The sequence below is a fragment of the Arctopsyche grandis genome, chromosome 9 (genome assembly GCF_051622035.1).
Source record: "Arctopsyche grandis isolate Sample6627 chromosome 9, ASM5162203v2, whole genome shotgun sequence".
Classification (NCBI taxonomy): Eukaryota; Metazoa; Arthropoda; class Insecta; order Trichoptera; family Hydropsychidae; genus Arctopsyche; species Arctopsyche grandis.
In genome coordinates this window covers 26,920,902-26,939,269 of record NC_135363.1, presented here as the reverse complement: position 1 = coordinate 26,939,269, position 18,368 = coordinate 26,920,902, and the positions used below count along the sequence as shown (strand labels likewise).

Below are 18,368 nucleotides of genomic sequence, written 5' to 3'. Positions count from 1 at the left end.
ATATTTTATTGTAGGATAGCGTCGGTGAATTCACCCGCATACCGATTGAACTTTGCTCTATGTATTTTGTGCAAACTTGAGATGAACGAGAACAGGATGCGCGTACGTTTAAAACGACACGTATGTAGTTGCGAAAGGGTGTCAACTAATTTGTGAAATAACGGACATGGTCGTTACGCGTGGTCTGTAGGCCTGCTTCAGCCGAGACGCGCGGCGCATTTTGGCCACCGTTCAGTCGGAGAGATTCGGTTGGTGTGCAAGGAGTGCATGCGTGGCTGCAGCTGGCGTTTGTATGGGTTTGTCCTGAAAAGTGCGTGCGATGTCGCTGGACAGCAGCGTGGAGACGGCGGCCAGGGCGTTGGTGTCTCTGCTGGTGCTCACTCCGCTGGTCTTCGGCTACTTCGGCTCCGAGCTGAAGGACAGCGAACCCTGTTTCTGCCAGGTCAAAACTACCCCACCACCCCCACCCCCACACCCACCCCCACCCAACACCTAACCTCGGCTCGACAGTACACTACAGTACACGTCATCTCATTTTCTTCCCTTGCACCACAGTACACGTCAAAAAAGTTCGCCTGCCAAATTCAAACCTTGTCGATTTTGACCCAAATGATGATACTTTCACAATTGTTTTCGCGCTTTCTCTGCTTTTGCCATTCGACACACATAGTGTATTACATTTCTTTTCTCTCATATATTTTATCTCGATATAATTTTCATTTCAAACGTTGGAAAATGTTGTACAATTTGTTTTGAATCGAATGGATTTCATTTTACGATTGTTGATTGTTGATAGTTTTTATTAACTATGAGGTGAAGTATAGTATAGCGATTGATTTAAGAAAATACATAGTTTATAATTTTAATCTTCTAACTATTTGTATTAAAAAATCAACTTACTAGTTGGAAGTTTTGATACATAAATATTTAGTAAATAATACAATGGATGACTATTTCCAATTTTTACTATTATTGAAAACAGTTTTTTTTCTATTCACTTAATTGTTTTAAGTTTATGTTATATATATATATAATTAAATATGTATAATCAATGTGGCACATTTATTAATCTTAATCTGTTTTTAAAATAATACTAATACAAGGTTTTATTCTAAACGATAGGAAAGTCAATGAAATTCTTATCATTCATATATGCTTGTATTTTCGTGTGAATCAATATTTACAATATATTCGATATTTATTATTATCAAATCAAATAAATTATTTATTTGTTTGATAATCCACTTCTTGATTAAAATAATTCTGATAAATTTAAACATTGCTATTATAAAATTTGAAAAATGACACCTCAACTATATTAAATGCCTTTTAAATAAAAATAGAAAATAAATTAAATTAAAATTTCCATCATTATTATTAAAAAATTTCATACATTTTTTTTGCAGTAAATGATTTAACCAGAATTAATAATTGTCAATTTAATTTACAGTTACAAGGAAGTTTGGACGACTGCAGCTGCAATGTAGATACTGTGGATTATTTCAACAACGTCAAAGTATTTCCTCGCCTTCACAGTCTACTCACCAAAAACTATTTCCGATTCTATAAAGTCAATTTGCAAAAGGTTAGTCTATTATCTCTCCATCGGTGCATACATATTATAATTAAATCAGATTTCCCTATTGTATCTAATCGAACCAAACGCATTATATTACAGGAATGTCCATTTTGGACGGACGATAGCCGGTGTGCGATGAAATATTGCCACGTTGAAGCGTGTCACGATGAGGATATACCACCAGGTCTGAAAGAAATAAAAAGCGACAACGTAGCACTTCAAGAAGAACCCGCTGCCAAAGTATGGCGAATCCCAGCATAAACACTAGATACAATTCCGATGAATATTTTGTCATTTAAAACTTTAATTTGCAGTACACTGAAGATGCCAACTGCAATTCAGATCATAACGAACAGCTAAGCTATATCAATACGACTATCAGTGCTGCTAAATATGAGGAATTTGAAAAGTGGTCTGCATATGACGACGCTCAGGTATCAATCGGTGAACTTTATATTAGAGCCGTCGTTGTTTACGATTGATTTATGATGATATATTTCCAGGATAACTTTTGCGTTACGGACGATTTGAACGGTGGAGAAGAATATGTTGATTTGTTGTTGAATCCAGAGCGTTATACAGGATACAAAGGTGCTTCGGCTCATCGTATTTGGCGGAGTATATACATGGAGAATTGCTTTAGGTTGTCATATTAAGATTCAATTGAATGTGTTTTTTTTTCTTTTATCATTTTTATATCGTTTATTTTGTTTTAGGCCGAAAAAAAGTATGTTTCCGTACATCGAAAGCATCGACGTTAAGAATATGTGCATCGAAAAGCGCGCTTTCTATAGGGTGATCTCCGGATTGCACTCCAGCATCAATATTCATTTGTGTTCTAAATATCTTTTATCAGGTAATGGACATTGTGGGAAATAGGGCGTTGAATTTTTGATTGATTTGCCTAATCGTCCGTTTGATTGGTGTGTGTAATACAATACCGATGTTGTGACTAATGTTTCTGGTAGTCCACTAATGTTGTGTTTGTCATTGATTTTGTATTATAATACCGTGTTCATTGCATGTGCCGGTCTCTATAGAATCAATAAAGGCTTGTGCAAATAGCACGATAAAAAAGTAGCTATTATTACGTTCGGGTATTTATGAATAGTCTGGAAAATGATTATCTGTATGTCATTCGTTTCTAGATTGTTATTTATCGAACGGCTTTAGGTATGGTCGATAAGGTTATGCGTTAATTTTTTTCGATAGCTACTAAAGCTCTTGCTTATATGAAGCGATATATTGTATTTGATTATTTCGATCTATCATTGTTTTTGATTCAGAGCCAAATTTATTTCTATTATCATTTGTCGAAAGCTCACAAGTCGTTTAGTTTGCCGTTAGCAGATAAACTTGGCGTCACCCGAGCCAAAATTGATAGTTGCTTAATCTCTATTAATTAACCCTTTGCCCGCGGCAATAAATATAGCGAACAAGCCCTGTACGGCGGCACCTTTTTCGCGAATTTGGCAGTCGAATTTTTGACCTTAAATATAGATTTTAATATTTACTCAAGTAACCAGATATGTTAATTAACACATAAAGTATTATTTTAAACAATAAAATACATATATGTCTCGTAGTTTTGGCTTAATTGCCAAATAATCATACTTCATACAATTGAGACGTATCGTCGCCATTGTTCAACAGACGTGACGTCACATAAACGAGGTTTCAGTATGGTTCCACAAAAAACTAATTTTGACTGGTATATATTCATTTTAAGCAAATTGAATAGATGGCATTCAACTCTCAGTAATGTATTCAACTAATTTTGAACCTTAAAACAGTTGAAATAGGCGCATATAAGGGTCAAAATCCCGTGCAAAGTTCAGAAATTCTATGGAAGACAGCTGCGCTACAGACTTGTCGCTCAAAGCTTCCATAGAAGACGGCAGCGGGCAAACGATTAATAATTAATTTTACTGGCCGTGCAGCTAAAATTGAATTTGTTTGCATAAAAATAAAATTATTTCATTGTTAATTTCTACTAACTGATTATCGCAATGCGAATCTGAAACAAAATTTGTTAAAATCAAATAATCAACAGCGAAATGTTAGCGTGTAAAGAAATTATCATATGTTATTAGTATCAAGTTTATATAATTTTTTGAGATTTTGCCGAATTCGTTGATGTATGTGTATATTATATTGAAAATGGGGTTTGATTTGTAGGTAAAAGTCTGAATTCTCGACAGGGCGGACTCTAGGCTTGGAAGCGAGGCTCGGTCGATCCGCTCCTTTCTATGATTGGCTACTTTTTGCGATGCCAATACTATTGCCATGCCCTGAATTAATTCAACTTTACCTGATGAAATACTCCTACATATACTGCCTGGTTCACATATAATTTCCCATATAAGTAGCCAATCACAGGAAGGAGCGGGTTGACCGAGACTCGCTTTCAAGCCTAGAGGGTCCGCCCTGTCGAGCGGTAAATGATGTTAAATTGAATTTTGAAATATTGCTGCTTATGACTGCATGGATGGTGCAAGAGCGAGATGAAGTATGAAGAGCGCATCACTCCATCTCACTCGCTTAAGCTCAATGCCCTGTCTAGAACATTTTATATTGTAATTTAAAATAACTTACCGCTCAAATTAGTACGTTCAGATAAAATATAAATATATTGAGATCGAAAACCAACCCTTGTAAACGTAGTAAAATATAAAACTGCCCCAATAAATGCATGATAGCTCGAGAAAAAAATGTATGTAATAAAAAAATATGTTTTTGACATTTAGAATTCGTTAGATAATTAATTATACGGCTTTTAAAGCAATAAAAAATTACAATCAATAGAAAAAAACATCTGACTATTGATTTTAATACTCACTTTTGGGAATGCAATACTAGATTTTTAATTAAACGCTGCGAAAGCCAAAAATCTGTAAAATATGCACATTTATTTTAACGCTCGTATCTCTTAAACGAGAGCAAGCCAACAAAAATCATCGTCATATTCGAATTCAGTGGTTCAAACTTAGTAATGATTGATTACCGCTCCCGGTTAGTAAAAAATGTGATTTTTTTTTGTGGTCACTGTAATTTGCCAGATATATTAAATGTAACGAATAATATACATATGAGTGGTATAAATTCGGGAGTCTTTAAATTTGTTTCGATATTATAAAGTTAAAATTCTTAAAAACTGCATTTGTTTCATCACACATTTAATTGACTAAAGCTAAAAGTAAGAAGCCGACAAGGGCTTTTACCAGAATATGCAGACGATTTGGTGACTTGTTTTTGCTTTTAAATCTCATCTTAGATATATACATATATATATATATATATATATATATATATATATATATATATATATATATATATATATATATATATATATATATATATATATATATATATATATATATATATATATATATATATATATATATATATATATATATATATATATATATATATATATATATATATATATATATATATATATATATATATATATATATATATATATATATATATATATATATATATATATATATATATATATATATATATATATATATATATATATATATATATATATATATATATATATATATATATATATATATATATATATATATATATATATATATATATATATATATATATATATATATATATATATATATATATATATATATATATATATATATATATATATATATATATATATATATATATATATATATATATATATATATATATATATATATATATATATATATATATATATATATATATATATATATATATATATATATATATATATATATATATATATATATATATATATATATATATATATATATATATATATATATATATATATATATATATATATATATATATATATATATATATATATATATATATATATATATATATATATATATATATATATATATATATATATATATATATATATATATATATATATATATATATATATATATATATATATATATATATATATATATATATATATATATATATATATATATATATATATATATATATATATATATATATATATATATATATATATATATATATATATATATATATATATATATATATATATATATATATATATATATATATATATATATATATATATATATATATATATATATATATATATATATATATATATATATATATATATATATATATATATATATATATATATATATATATATATATATATATATATATATATATATATATATATATATATATATATGTATATGTATATAGATGCAACGGACTTTCATCTAACAGGTTTTATTATATTAAGACACTTCGAAAATAAACAGCCATTGAAGATTTATGTCTTTTGCAATATGCTTTGAATCGCATTTTGCAATGGGTTGTGGCTATTTGCAGGTACTATATCTGCGAATTATTGACTATTTGCAGGTACTATATCTGCGAATTATTGGCTATTTGAAGGTACTATATCTGCGAATTATTGGCTATTTGCAGGTACTATATTTGCGACAGGCGCAAAGCCTTCTGCGCATGTGCATAAACTTATAATCCGATTATAATTTCTTACATTTAATGTATGCTAGACTTGTTTAATCAATCGTTCATTATACATACATGAGGCAAATAAATTTCGCACGTTATTATAATGGATTTATATCATTTAGCTAGTTCGCGGCTTGTACTTGTATGTAGGTATTATACGTTGTATATGATAATAATTTTCTAACAATTAATAATATTAACTAATTTGGATTATTATATTTTTTACTCTACGTCACTTTACGAGTTCGAACTAAATTTTAAGAGGTTTAAAACAAAATTTCAACAGTAAACACGCTGACAGTGACAGTTTACGCGCATGCGCAGAAGGCTTTGCGCCTGTCGCAGATATAGTACCTGCAAATAACCAATAATTCGCAGATATAGTACCTGCAAATAGCCAATTATTTGCAGATTTAGTACCTGCAAATAGCCACAACCTTTTGCAATATCGCATTATTAATTATTATATATTACTATATTAACCAGGATTTTAATTTTTACAATACGAAGTATTGAACCGATTGAAATTCAAATCGATGCTTATTGATTTTTTTTTAGAGAAGGTCGGCTTTCAATTCTCATTGTCCAACCCGGAATGGGGTCCGAATCTAGACGAGTTCCAGCGCCGGTTCGATCCCTCGCAGACCAACGGCGAAGGACCCAACTGGCTGAAGAACCTCTACTTTGTCTATCTGCTGGAGATGAGAGCGATAGCCAAAGCGGGACCGTATCTGGACAAGATCGAGTACTACACCGGGAACGAGGCCGATGATGCCGAAGTCAGAGCGGCCGTGAAGAATTTACTCGGCGTCGTCTAGTGAGTAATATATTTTTGCACTCGCCTCGCACCTGAACAATCATTGAGATTGAGATGCGATCGCCGTGTTGTCGCTTCGACAATATTATCGTGATGGAAACAAATAAACTTTTTAAAATAATGCAAATATATTATGAAATTTTTGTTTGCAGTTCGTTTCCTAATCACTTTAACGAGACGGCGATGTTTTCCGGCGGCGATAAAGCCATCAAGCTAAAGGACGAGTTCAGGCAGCACTTCCGGAACATTTCTCGGATCATGGATTGCGTCGGATGTGATAAGTGCAAGCTGTGGGGGAAGTTACAGGTGTGTTTTGAGCACGTCTTGAAATGTACACGTTTGAAGGTGATGTTGGTTATATTGGATTGTTTTTGTTTAGGTGCAAGGTTTAGGAACGGCTTTGAAGATTCTTTTCTCTGGAAAGTTTGACGACGTCGATCCCACCAGTGGTAAGCTCGCTGTCCGGCATAAGAATCGTTTCCAACTGGATCGGCGAGAGGTGGTCGCATTGTTCAATGGATTTGGAAGGTATTATGAGCTCATTTCGATTGTTTGCATTGCTCGCGAGATCACTTGTGTCAATAATAATGGCGTTGGAGTGGTTTTAATGAATACAACATGATGATATGTATCAGGGTTGTGTGCAAAATCTGTTGTTTAGTTTGTGCATACTTCAGGAAAGGAAAGTTTAAAGAGATAATTCGTCTTAATAGTTTTGGATCTGTTTGTCATTTTGTCAATACTTTTGAGTTAAAAATAATAATTGTTTGCATTCTATATATGTATATACGTAAGTATCTTATCGTAAACGTATTTCAGTGTCGGTAATCTAAATCAAACATAGGCTTATATTATATTCTGTAAAACGTCGATTACACTGAACAACAAAAAATCGCGTTTTTTACTTTCACAGAGCGGATACTAATCAAATTTTACTAAATTTGAATATGACAATGATTTTTTTCTTGTTTATGAGATATGAGCGTTTAAAAAGTGCGCAATATTTACAGATTTTTGATTTTTGCATTCTCTAACTCAAAATCTAGTATTGCTGTGCCAAAAGTGAGTATTGGAATCAATAGACAGATGTTTTTTCTATTGATTGTGATTTTTTTTTGGTTTCAAATATGTATAATTAATTATCTAACCAATTTTAAACATTCAAGTCAAAAACATATTTTTTTTCATACATTTTTTTCTCGAGCTATCCTGCATTTATTGGGTCAGTTTTATATTTTAATACATTGGTTTTCATTGCCAATATATTTTTTTATCCGAATGGTAAATAATTTTAAATTACATTATTTGAAATGTTCTACACTCATCGCTCGTGAATCTTCATAATTTCTTCATCTCGTTCTTGCATCATGCATAAGGTCATCAATAACGGCATTTTTAACTCAATTTGAAATCATTTACGGTTCGAATTAGTACGTTCAGATAAAAAAAAATATATTGAGATTAAAAACCAATCCTGGTAAACATAGTAAAATGTAAAACTGGCTCAATAGATATATAAAAAAAAAGTATATTTTTGACTTTCAAAATTCGCCATATAATTAATTATAAGTATTTTAAAGCATTAAGAAATCGCAATCAATAGAAAAAACATCTGACTATTGAGTCCAATACTTACTTTTGGCATTTGAATAATTTATATAGCATATTTTTCAAAAATCTCATCTATGCATATTCATTTAGACTTATAAATTTGATTGTCATTTATTTAATAAAAAAGAGAAATATAGATCCTCTGAAAACCCTAAAATAAGACTGATCCGATTATCAGTTTGCTGTTGATGTATGTGAATAAATACGGCATATATTCAGAAGTCACTCAAACGTCGAATTAACGTCAATACAGACATTGACAGCGTAATATTGATAATTTTTCAAATTTCAGGTTGGCTACGAGCATACGGGAGCTGGAAGACTTCCGCAAGATGCTGCGGTAACATCGGTGACTAACCTCAAAGTCTGAACGTCTTCACCGCAACGTGTAGACTTCAATCGAGACCAAAACTGTGGCTGTGGTTGCTTTGATACTTTTCGCACAAAATGACGTGTTTTTAAACATACGTAGCTTTAGTTTAATTTATTCAAACCCCCCCCAGTGTTTGTCGGCTTCGTTTTTATAATGCAATTTGTATATATTGTAATCGACAAGTACGACTATTTTTCCATGTAGATAATTTTTAGTCAATTTGATTAGACGTGACTTTGATATACATATGTACGATGTATTTATTGTAATATACATATGTACTGTGAAAATTTGTCGTGTTCGACAGACAAAGCAACGGAGGCTTTAATAATCGACGTTACATCGGGACACATTCCGTGTTGATTGAAAAGATTATTTATTTCCTATATACATAAGTCAATTTGTTGAACGATTATATTGAAGAATTTTGTTATTGAACATGATATATATTTAGAAAAATTGTATAGTATCGGTGCTAAGTTAACAGTTTGAGTATTGTAATATTGTTTTTTTTTTATTTACTACTTACATATTTCTCATTGCTAAGTATTACTATCATAATGAATTTATTTGAAGAATTCACTAATTGAAATTTTTGTACGTTTTGTGTATACGAACGAGTGTTTAGATTTATTACCATTTGTATAATAGTTACTAATAAATAGTATTGAAAATATATCGTCTTCGGTATATGAGAGAAGCCTCTACCGGGAACGGGAAATGTAACGTAGCAATCAAACTGAATGAATATTATTTCAATCTCGTGAGTCGACTTGTATATTGGAAAATGTGGTATCAGATTAGAGTCTATAGTTAAGATTACATGCTGTAATCGGAAGCTTTGTCTCGTTCCCGGATTCAACGAGAGATTTCATAGTATGTCGCTGTAACATTTCTTGTTGAATTTCTCCACAGAGTTAATCTTTTAAAGTTTTATAAACATATTTTAAAATGCAATTATTTTATTATAAAACGATGCGTTTCCTAAATAAAAAAAAAAAAAAAAAAAAAACATTTATATTTCTGTGATATGATCTATTTTTGAAATGTAACACATAGAACATAAATATAATATATTTTGAAAAACAAAAGAAGAGAAAAAAAATTGAGTTTTTGTTTTTGTTTTATTTTAATCATGCATTTTGATTAATTCACATTTCAAATTTTATATATACCAAAAAACAATCGAATTATTACATATAATATAATAATGTAAAATGTCATCACTGTAAGGAACATTCGCACAGTTGCAAACAAATTAATATGTTTCAATAAAAAATATAATTTATCAATACACATATTATGGGACGTTTGTATTCTTGAATAGTATCATTATTTATTATTATTGCATCACCATATGACTGATGATATGCTTTGAACACAACAAAATTGTACATTAAAATGTATAATTAACACAACGACGTAGAATATATCGCATGTACATACATATATATATATATTTCATCTATATTGGAAACACCTTCACAACTAACACAATCTGTAAATAAATCAACGTATACATTGTCATAATAAAAAAAAAGGCTATCATTCTTCACTATTGCACTTATCCATTTGAAAGCCTATTTATTCTATTCACCTAAAGTCGAATGAAATTTACAAAGTCAAATGTTTCCAATGATAAAATTTAGTATTTTCTTATTTTGCTCCCAGTGAAAAAGCGTGTTCGTATATATACACATATATATATTTCTTAATCAAACACACACACTCATACATATATGAATAAATATCACAGATTTAATTTTAATATAGAACGTTGCTTTCGTGAACATTTTTAATTCTTCGTATGGTCAAATCATCGACTAATATTTTTTCTATTCATTTTATACATAAATATATATATATATATATATATATATATATATATATATATATATATATATATATATATATTTAAGATATTATATTATATATATTGACTGATACTTGCGCATTTTATTCAATTTACATAGATATTGAAAATATATTTGTAAAATTTTCTATACATTCAAAACATGTAACATTGATTAATTTCACAGCATATTCGTTAAACCTATGTTAATTGTAAATTATTAATAAAAATACACTCTAGATTAGAACGATTTAAGTTTCTCCGAGTGAACCATCCCATGCAGCCTCACGATTCTTGGCGGCCAGGCGTTTCTTCTCTGGAAACAAATAAGTATACGCATTGAAAAATTTGTGAAACAATATACATAAACATGACTAGTATGCATGCAAACGCCGTACACACCTCGTGCTTGAGTAAGCATCTGGACCTCTTGTTGACGCTCTTGCGATTGTGTCGGTAATCTCACACCAAGCGCGCCCGTCACGAGACGTCTGGCCAAAGCTACGCACGTTTCTGGTCTCGGTCTACAATGAAAATACAATCTATTTAATTACATTGGATTAAAAAAAAAACAGGGACAATTCGGGAAGGCCTGTTAGTACCAGCTGTCGAAATACGGTAAATCGGACTTGTCGTTTAATTGCATATATGGACATTTTGCCTCTGAATGTACATATGTATGATACTACGATTTAGTGAACATGATTGATAACACTGACAATAAAAATCACATTTTTTCACTTACTGGAGAGGAGACTAATCAATCGATCATTACTAAGTTTGACCCACTGAATTCGAATATGATTTTGATTGGCTTGCTCTCGTTTAAGAGATGAGAGCGTTTTATGCTTTAGCAAGTCTTTAATTCAAAATCTAGTATTGCTGTGCAAAAAGTGAGTATTAAAATCAATAGTCAGATGTTTTTTCTATTGATTGTAATTTTTTATTGCTTTAAAAGACGTATAATTAATTATCTAACGAATTTTAAATGTCAAAAACATATTTTTTTATTACATACATTTTTTTCTCGAGCTATAATGCATTTATTGAGGCAGTTATATATTTTACTACGTTTACAAGGATTGGTTTTCAATCTCAATATATTTATATTTTATCTGAACGTACTATATTTTTTATATTGATTGTAATTTTTTATCGCTTTAAAATACGTATAATTAATTATTTAACGAATTTTAAAAGTCAAAAACATATTTTTTTTATTATATACATTTTTTCTCGAGCTATCATACATTCATTGGGCCAGTTTTATATTTTTTTTGGTTTTCAATCTCAATATATTTTTATTTCATCTGAACGTACTAATTCGAGCGGTACATAAATGATTTTAAATTACAATATCAATGGGGCGTTGAGTTTGCGCGAGTGAGATGGAGTGATGTGCTCTCGATTAAGCAGCAGCATTTTTTAATTAAATTTAAAATCATTTACCGCTCGAAATAGTAAGTTTCGATAAAATAAAAATTTATTGAGATTGAAAACCAACCCTTGTAAAAATAGTAAAACATAAAACTGACCCAATAAATGCATGATAGTACGAGAAAAAATGCATGTAATAAAAAATATTTAATCAACCGATAGATTTATTTTGATACGGAATTAAAATTGAGAAAAATGTACTTTATATACTTCAAATATTTTTATAAAAAATGTATACATATGTACGCGACAGCTCTAGAAGATAAACCCACTTTTGAATTCAGAGATTAATATTTATGGCAAGAATTATTAATATAAGAAGCTATTAATTTAATTGAGAATGGAAGTCCTACAATTACATACAAGTTTTTTCATGATCTCAGGGATAACTGGTTTTGTATTTGTAGAAAATGAATGCAACTATTATATTAATGTGGCCTCAATTACATATTTTTCGCATATAAATTATAGAAAAAAAGGTACTAAATATGTACTTTTATCTAGAGTTTTACCTTCAATTTACCGTTTTTTGTCTATTAATATATATTGTTAATAAGAGAAAAAAATACCGATAAGGTTGCAGAAATTCAGCACACTTCTTAGCTTTCATTCGAGACTCGTGAGTGGCCTCGTGCAAAGGACGAGTCTTAACCATGGGATGATTAACCGACAACACTTCAGCAGCTACAAAACAACAACACAATAACAACAAAATCCTCACAAAAAAAATACACCAATACAACTTAACAAAATCTACCTATTGCCGTACTGCTGAAAACGGCCAAAGCGTGGTTATCATCCACCCACTTGATCTCGAACCCCGTATCTTTAAAATCGGAGAACACAGACAGCAGATCATTGGTTGTAAACTCGGACGGGAAGTTGTATATTTCCAACACGTGCGAGAACGCTTGCGTAGCCAACGTCTGATACTTGGCATATGCCATTCTCGGCTTTTGCACAGAAACTTTACCGACAGTAGCCGTCAGCTCTTCCATCAACTGTGGAGCCAACCACTCTCCGCCCTCGTCGAACATAGCCTCCCAATCCTCTTCGTCTGGATTGAAGATACGCGAAGCGGCGTGATCTTCAGAGTTTTTATCATTCTCGGCACTGCAATACTCATCGCCGTTGTTACAATTGGCCATAGACTCCGGAGAGCCTTGCCTCTTGTTCGGATCCGATATAATAAGTACGTCCGACACAAAACTCTGCTTGATGAGTCTACGGTTGCTTCTGTTGATCTCTTCGGATGCTTTCATGAATTCCCTCTCGTCGCCGTCTTCATCTTTAGCATGGTTCCAATTATTGCTTTCTAATATAAGGTTAGAGTTTGGAGATGGGTTTACGACGATAGGTTCGCACTCCATCGTAGGGAGATGGTTCGGCGCTAGATATTCCTGAGGATCATCGGCAGGGTTATCAGAATGCTCAGGATCTGCAGGAGTATCAACAAGACTGTCAACACCATTTTCGACGGGTTCTATGGCACACTCTGGAGTTTCGGGCGTTGACGTATTCATGCGTTCGCCGGTCGATGGCAACGGGGAACACTCGATATTTGGCACTGTATTATTATCATGAATGTCCTGAGGCACTTGAGAAGATTCACACGGTGGCGCAGTCCGAGGGAGCGATTCACTTATGGCAAGGTTCACATTCTTCGAATGTATAGGATGGTTGCTCTCGTCGGTGGAGCGGGCGTGCGGCGGCTTGTACACATTGCAGAAGTTCCGGTCTATCGATCGCTTCGGTTTCAGTCGGAACTTCGACGGGCTAGGGGTGGTGACTTCCACTTCGGAAGCAGCTGGAGGTTCTGTAGGGATGTGCGGGGAGGGCTCCGGCTCCGGAGGGGCGATCGGTGATGATGAGGCGACCGCTCGACGCGCACGAGGCACGTACACGGCGCGATCTGGTCTCCTTACCCTCGTCGGAGGGGTTTCTCTGTAACGCATATATGTTTGTAATTAGTAATGTGTTAACTCGGCTGAAATAAATTTCAATATACATATTGAGTAGGCCGGTGCGAAAAATGCTAATTTTGGATGAACCTAGTGGAAAACTTGAGTCGTATCAAGAAAACATTAAATAATAAAAATAGTCATCAATTTTAAACAATGTCTTATGCCTCCAACCAATCGATTTGTTTTGACGATAATTTCAAAATATTAGGTTTTTTGCATATACATATTGTTGCGTGGACGTGAAGAGGGGGCTTCCAGAATCGGAGAGAAAGACGCAGGAGGTTTGTAGAATTCGTTTATTAGTCTGCTCTCGTCGGCGCTCCAGGTCGGAATGGTTTCCAGGCTGAGAGCGCCCCATATTTATACCCGTTTGGGCTCAACAACTATTGGTCGATGAGTCAGACGATCCCATTGGCCGTTGCATACGGCTCATTCATTCGTAGAGGCCATTTTGGCGGGAACGAGAGATCAGGTGATCTGCGCTAGTAAACCATCGGTCCACGAGCGCCACTCGCCTAATCTCTACGTAACAATATCTACTTTTTTTTTAGAATAATTAAGTTTTTTATTATTAAAATAAAAATAAACGCTTAATATTTACATATCGAAGTTTATCTGGGTCGATTATGATAAGTTTTGGCTGATTAAAAAGAATTTAAAATCACGTTTCGCCTGAAAGTCCCCATACAAAACGCGCCGCGCTTGCAATAGGTGTTTGTATGGGAGAAGCGTTCTTTTCAGAAAATCGCCATTTTTTCATGTTCCCGATTATTTTGAAAAAAAAAGTCGTTGCGAGCTTCCTACCTTTAATTTGAAATATAAGACGGCAAAAATGACCCGTTTTGACATTTTGCGTAAAAATAGGTCATTTTGGCCTACATATACATATGTATATTTCATAAAATTAGTAAATTTGTTGGGTATTTTTTATATTCAAAAATAAGCAAGGCATAAAAAATACACCTAAGGAATTTTATTTCCAAAATAATCACGGGAACATGAAAAAAGTTATGATTTTATGAAAAGAACACTTCCCCCATACAAACACCCATTGCGAGCGTGGCGCGTCTTGTATGGGGACTTTCGGGCAAAGCACCGACTAAATTCTTGTTAACCAGTCAATACTTATCATAATCGACCCAGATAAACTTCAATAGGTAAATATTAAGCGTTTATTTATTATTTAAATAATAAAAAAATCTAAATTATTCTAAAAAAAGTAGATATATGCAAAAACCCACAAGACATTGTTTAAAATTGTCAATTTTTTTTATTTAACGTTTTCTTGATACGATGCAAGTTTTCCACTAGGTTCATTCATCGCAAATTAGCGTTTTTCGTTTCGACCTAATATTGAGTCATGAAGCATTATACCAAGAGAATGTATCATATGAATTTTAACGAAAAGATTATATATAAATAGGTATAATTAAGGAGTGTTAATAATGAAGAATGTTTTGATAACAAATATTTGAAAGTAGAATGAGAACGAGCATGGTTAGTAACATGTGTAAGAAAGAGATGTATGTACATATGTAAAATGCAAATTTTCATTTGTTTGATTTAAAAAAAAAATTCTATACAATAAAAGTACTTGAGTAATTTTGTATGCAACAGCTTAGATCTTTTTTATAAGCCTCATTACATAAATTTGCACGGTTTATATTGAGGAAAAATATTTTTCGACATTGATTGAGGTCACAAATTACAGCTGAATCGATTGAATAATTAACTCATTGATAGATTGATTGATATATGAAATTATTTCCTATATTAACTTATGCACGAATCAAGTTTATCTCTAAAAAACTGGTTTACGAAATGTTAGTAGGGGAATTTTGTGCATAGTTTATTTTTGCTAACAAAAGTTGCTTTGTTTTTGTTATGATACACACACTGACATTGTGGAACAATTAAAAAGAAAAAGTTCAAAATATTACGGCTGCGATGAGTGAATTGGGTCACTTTCATAATCACCAACACACGAGGAAGAGTAAAATGCAGTCAAACATGGCCAATATGAAGATGGGATAATTTCTTTCAAATTCAACGAAAAGAAGGGATAGTCAATGATTGACACATACATTGTAAGTTAAAATCAATGAATTATTACTTCATATTCACCGGAAAATGAATATTATTAAAAAAAGAGTCGAAATTCTGACAGACCAATTAAACTTATGCAATTATGCAAAAATGATCCAACCCACATAAGTAAAAATAAAATAGATATTTTATTTTTTACATAGATATGTATTATATATACCAGGAAGGCCTAACAGGTAGACAACAATGCGCCTTCCTAGACAATTACAAACATTGACCTAACTTAACCTAACCTAACCCAACCCTTACATAAATAAGCGTTTACCGCTAAGATATTACGATTACCCAGTGAAAATGTAACTGGTTATGATTTCACTGAGACGTCAAATTTTATTTTTGTTACTGGCAACCTGTTTGACGTTTGATCTGCCTAGCGAACGCCGATTCTGTCGTGCGAGCTATTTTAGAGATGTTAATTTGGGCAATTGGATTACCACGCACATTGCGATCGCCCAAAAGACAATTTTTGCCATGAAAATAGCGAATACGAAATATTTAGCACTCGAGTTCTCGTTAGTATGATGGACTTTTCGGCTGTCAGATGTCACGTTATAGAGATTTTAGCGACTTTTGGGCGAGCGCTTTGTGACCAATAATCACCGAACCGTTAATTTTGACATTAAATGTCGTTTTCACATTTGTCGTGTAATTTATTTTACAGCCGTGCCAAAAATATTACCCCTTATTTATATATATAAGTTTAATAAAATGCTATGTTTGGAATTAAATTATATTATTTTAGGGTTACTAATTATATTTTTTTATTTATTTAGAAGATATAGAAATGCATAAAAATAAAGAGTAAATATATAATATATATATATATATATATATATATATATATATATATATATATATATATATATATATATATATATATATATATATATATATATATATATATATATATATATATATATATATATATATATATATATATAGCATCCAAGTCCAATTACAGATTTTTACAAATATAAACAAATGAAAAGGAAAAGAATAAAAGCTATAACATGACTAAATAGCACATTGCATAACTAAACCAAAGTTTTAAAAAATTGGAAAAAGGTTATATAATAGAATAGACGAAGAAATGGATCAATCTGTCAAGATTCTCTTGATGTTAGTCCTGAATTGATGTAAGGAAATACCGAACAGATCAACTTCGTTCAGCTCCCCGTTAAACATACGATAAACACGCTGCAGATAAGAATATTTTTGCTAACTATGTTATATTATAGTTGTTAGTTGTTAGTTTAAAATTGTTAATTGTTAAATAATTCATTAGCAATTTGCTATTTAATAATAAATAAATAAATTTTACACAACCCAACAAAGGAATAATAGAATTAAGCTTAGTTAGGCAAAAAGGATTTAGCCCGATTGAATAAAATTAAAAAACTTCAATAAAAAATAATTCTGAATATAATAGTTCAAAATTTTAACAACAAGATAGAGTAGAAGAATAATTAAACTCGGTTATGCAAACGGAATCCAACCCACACAAAGTATAATTGAACAGTATACAAACACTATCAACAACAAAAAGTTTAAAAGCTCCCTCCGAGAGCTATACTCAAACGGGTCACGCACCACTTTTTGCAGAACCCGAAAGAGCAAAGGGAGAATGTTACCTCTGCGGCTGCTGCTGCTGAGTGTGATGAGGACGACACGCGCCTGAGCTCTCCCCACCTGCGAAAAGACAACGGAGAACTTTCACTCGATGTACTCCAACGTAGCCATCTTACACACACCAGCATAACACTTACGGCCGTGTTATTTAACCGCAAAGTCGACTAGATTGCACAATAAACACCGGTCGGTTGCATCACACGTTCGGTAACACCACCAGGAAGGAAGTCGGACGCTTATGGGTACCGAAACCGAAGTGGAACACGCGCCGCCGACAAACGGTGACACTGTACCGCGGTGCGTGTGCTCGTTACCCGTGCGAGATCTCAATTGTGCCAGATTACCGTGGATTACGCGAGGTTCCAGTCACACCAGTCTCTTTTTGCACGCAGCTCTAATGGTGCGCAAGGTCGCGTCATAAGATCAAAAGCCATATTTGAAATAGCCGATAC

General features: G+C 32.0%; 2 protein-coding genes across 2 annotated transcripts in view; one reads left to right on the top strand and one right to left on the bottom strand.

Moving 5' to 3' along the window:
• Positions 1–166: 166 nt before the first annotated feature.
• Positions 167–10,229, top strand: Ero1L (endoplasmic reticulum oxidoreductin-1-like protein). Its single transcript, XM_077437859.1, has 10 exons — positions 167–442; positions 1,451–1,585; positions 1,679–1,819; positions 1,894–2,013; positions 2,083–2,222; positions 2,296–2,435; positions 6,686–6,944; positions 7,097–7,250; positions 7,324–7,472; positions 8,848–10,229. Exons 1-10 carry the CDS (start codon positions 320–322, stop codon positions 8,897–8,899), a joined length of 1,413 nt encoding a protein of 470 aa, XP_077293985.1. The 5' UTR covers positions 167–319; the 3' UTR covers positions 8,900–10,229.
• A 503-nt stretch (positions 10,230–10,732) lies between these two features.
• Positions 10,733–18,368, bottom strand: part of LOC143916659 (uncharacterized) — a 34,001-nt gene continuing 26,365 nt past the window's right edge. Inside the window, exons 4-8 of the mRNA XM_077437856.1 lie at positions 17,919–17,976; positions 12,975–14,161; positions 12,787–12,901; positions 11,183–11,304; positions 10,733–11,096 (exon numbers count right to left, since the gene is read on the bottom strand). Coding sequence (XP_077293982.1) covers positions 11,032–11,096; positions 11,183–11,304; positions 12,787–12,901; positions 12,975–14,161; positions 17,919–17,976 — 1,547 coding nt within the window. The 3' untranslated portion in view covers positions 10,733–11,031. The remainder of the gene's footprint in view (positions 11,097–11,182; positions 11,305–12,786; positions 12,902–12,974; positions 14,162–17,918; positions 17,977–18,368) is intronic.

Excerpts from the sequence above, each read along its gene's own strand:
- Ero1L (XM_077437859.1), top strand. The coding sequence starts at position 320 with ATGTCGCTGGACAGCAGCGTGGAGACGGCGGCCAGGGCGTTGGTGTCT. Across the intron at positions 443-1,450 it reads GCGAACCCTGTTTCTGCCAG|TTACAAGGAAGTTTGGACGA; the intron begins GTCAAAACTACC and ends TTTAATTTACAG. Across the intron at positions 2,436-6,685 it reads TTCTAAATATCTTTTATCAG|AGAAGGTCGGCTTTCAATTC; the intron begins GTAATGGACATT and ends ATTTTTTTTTAG.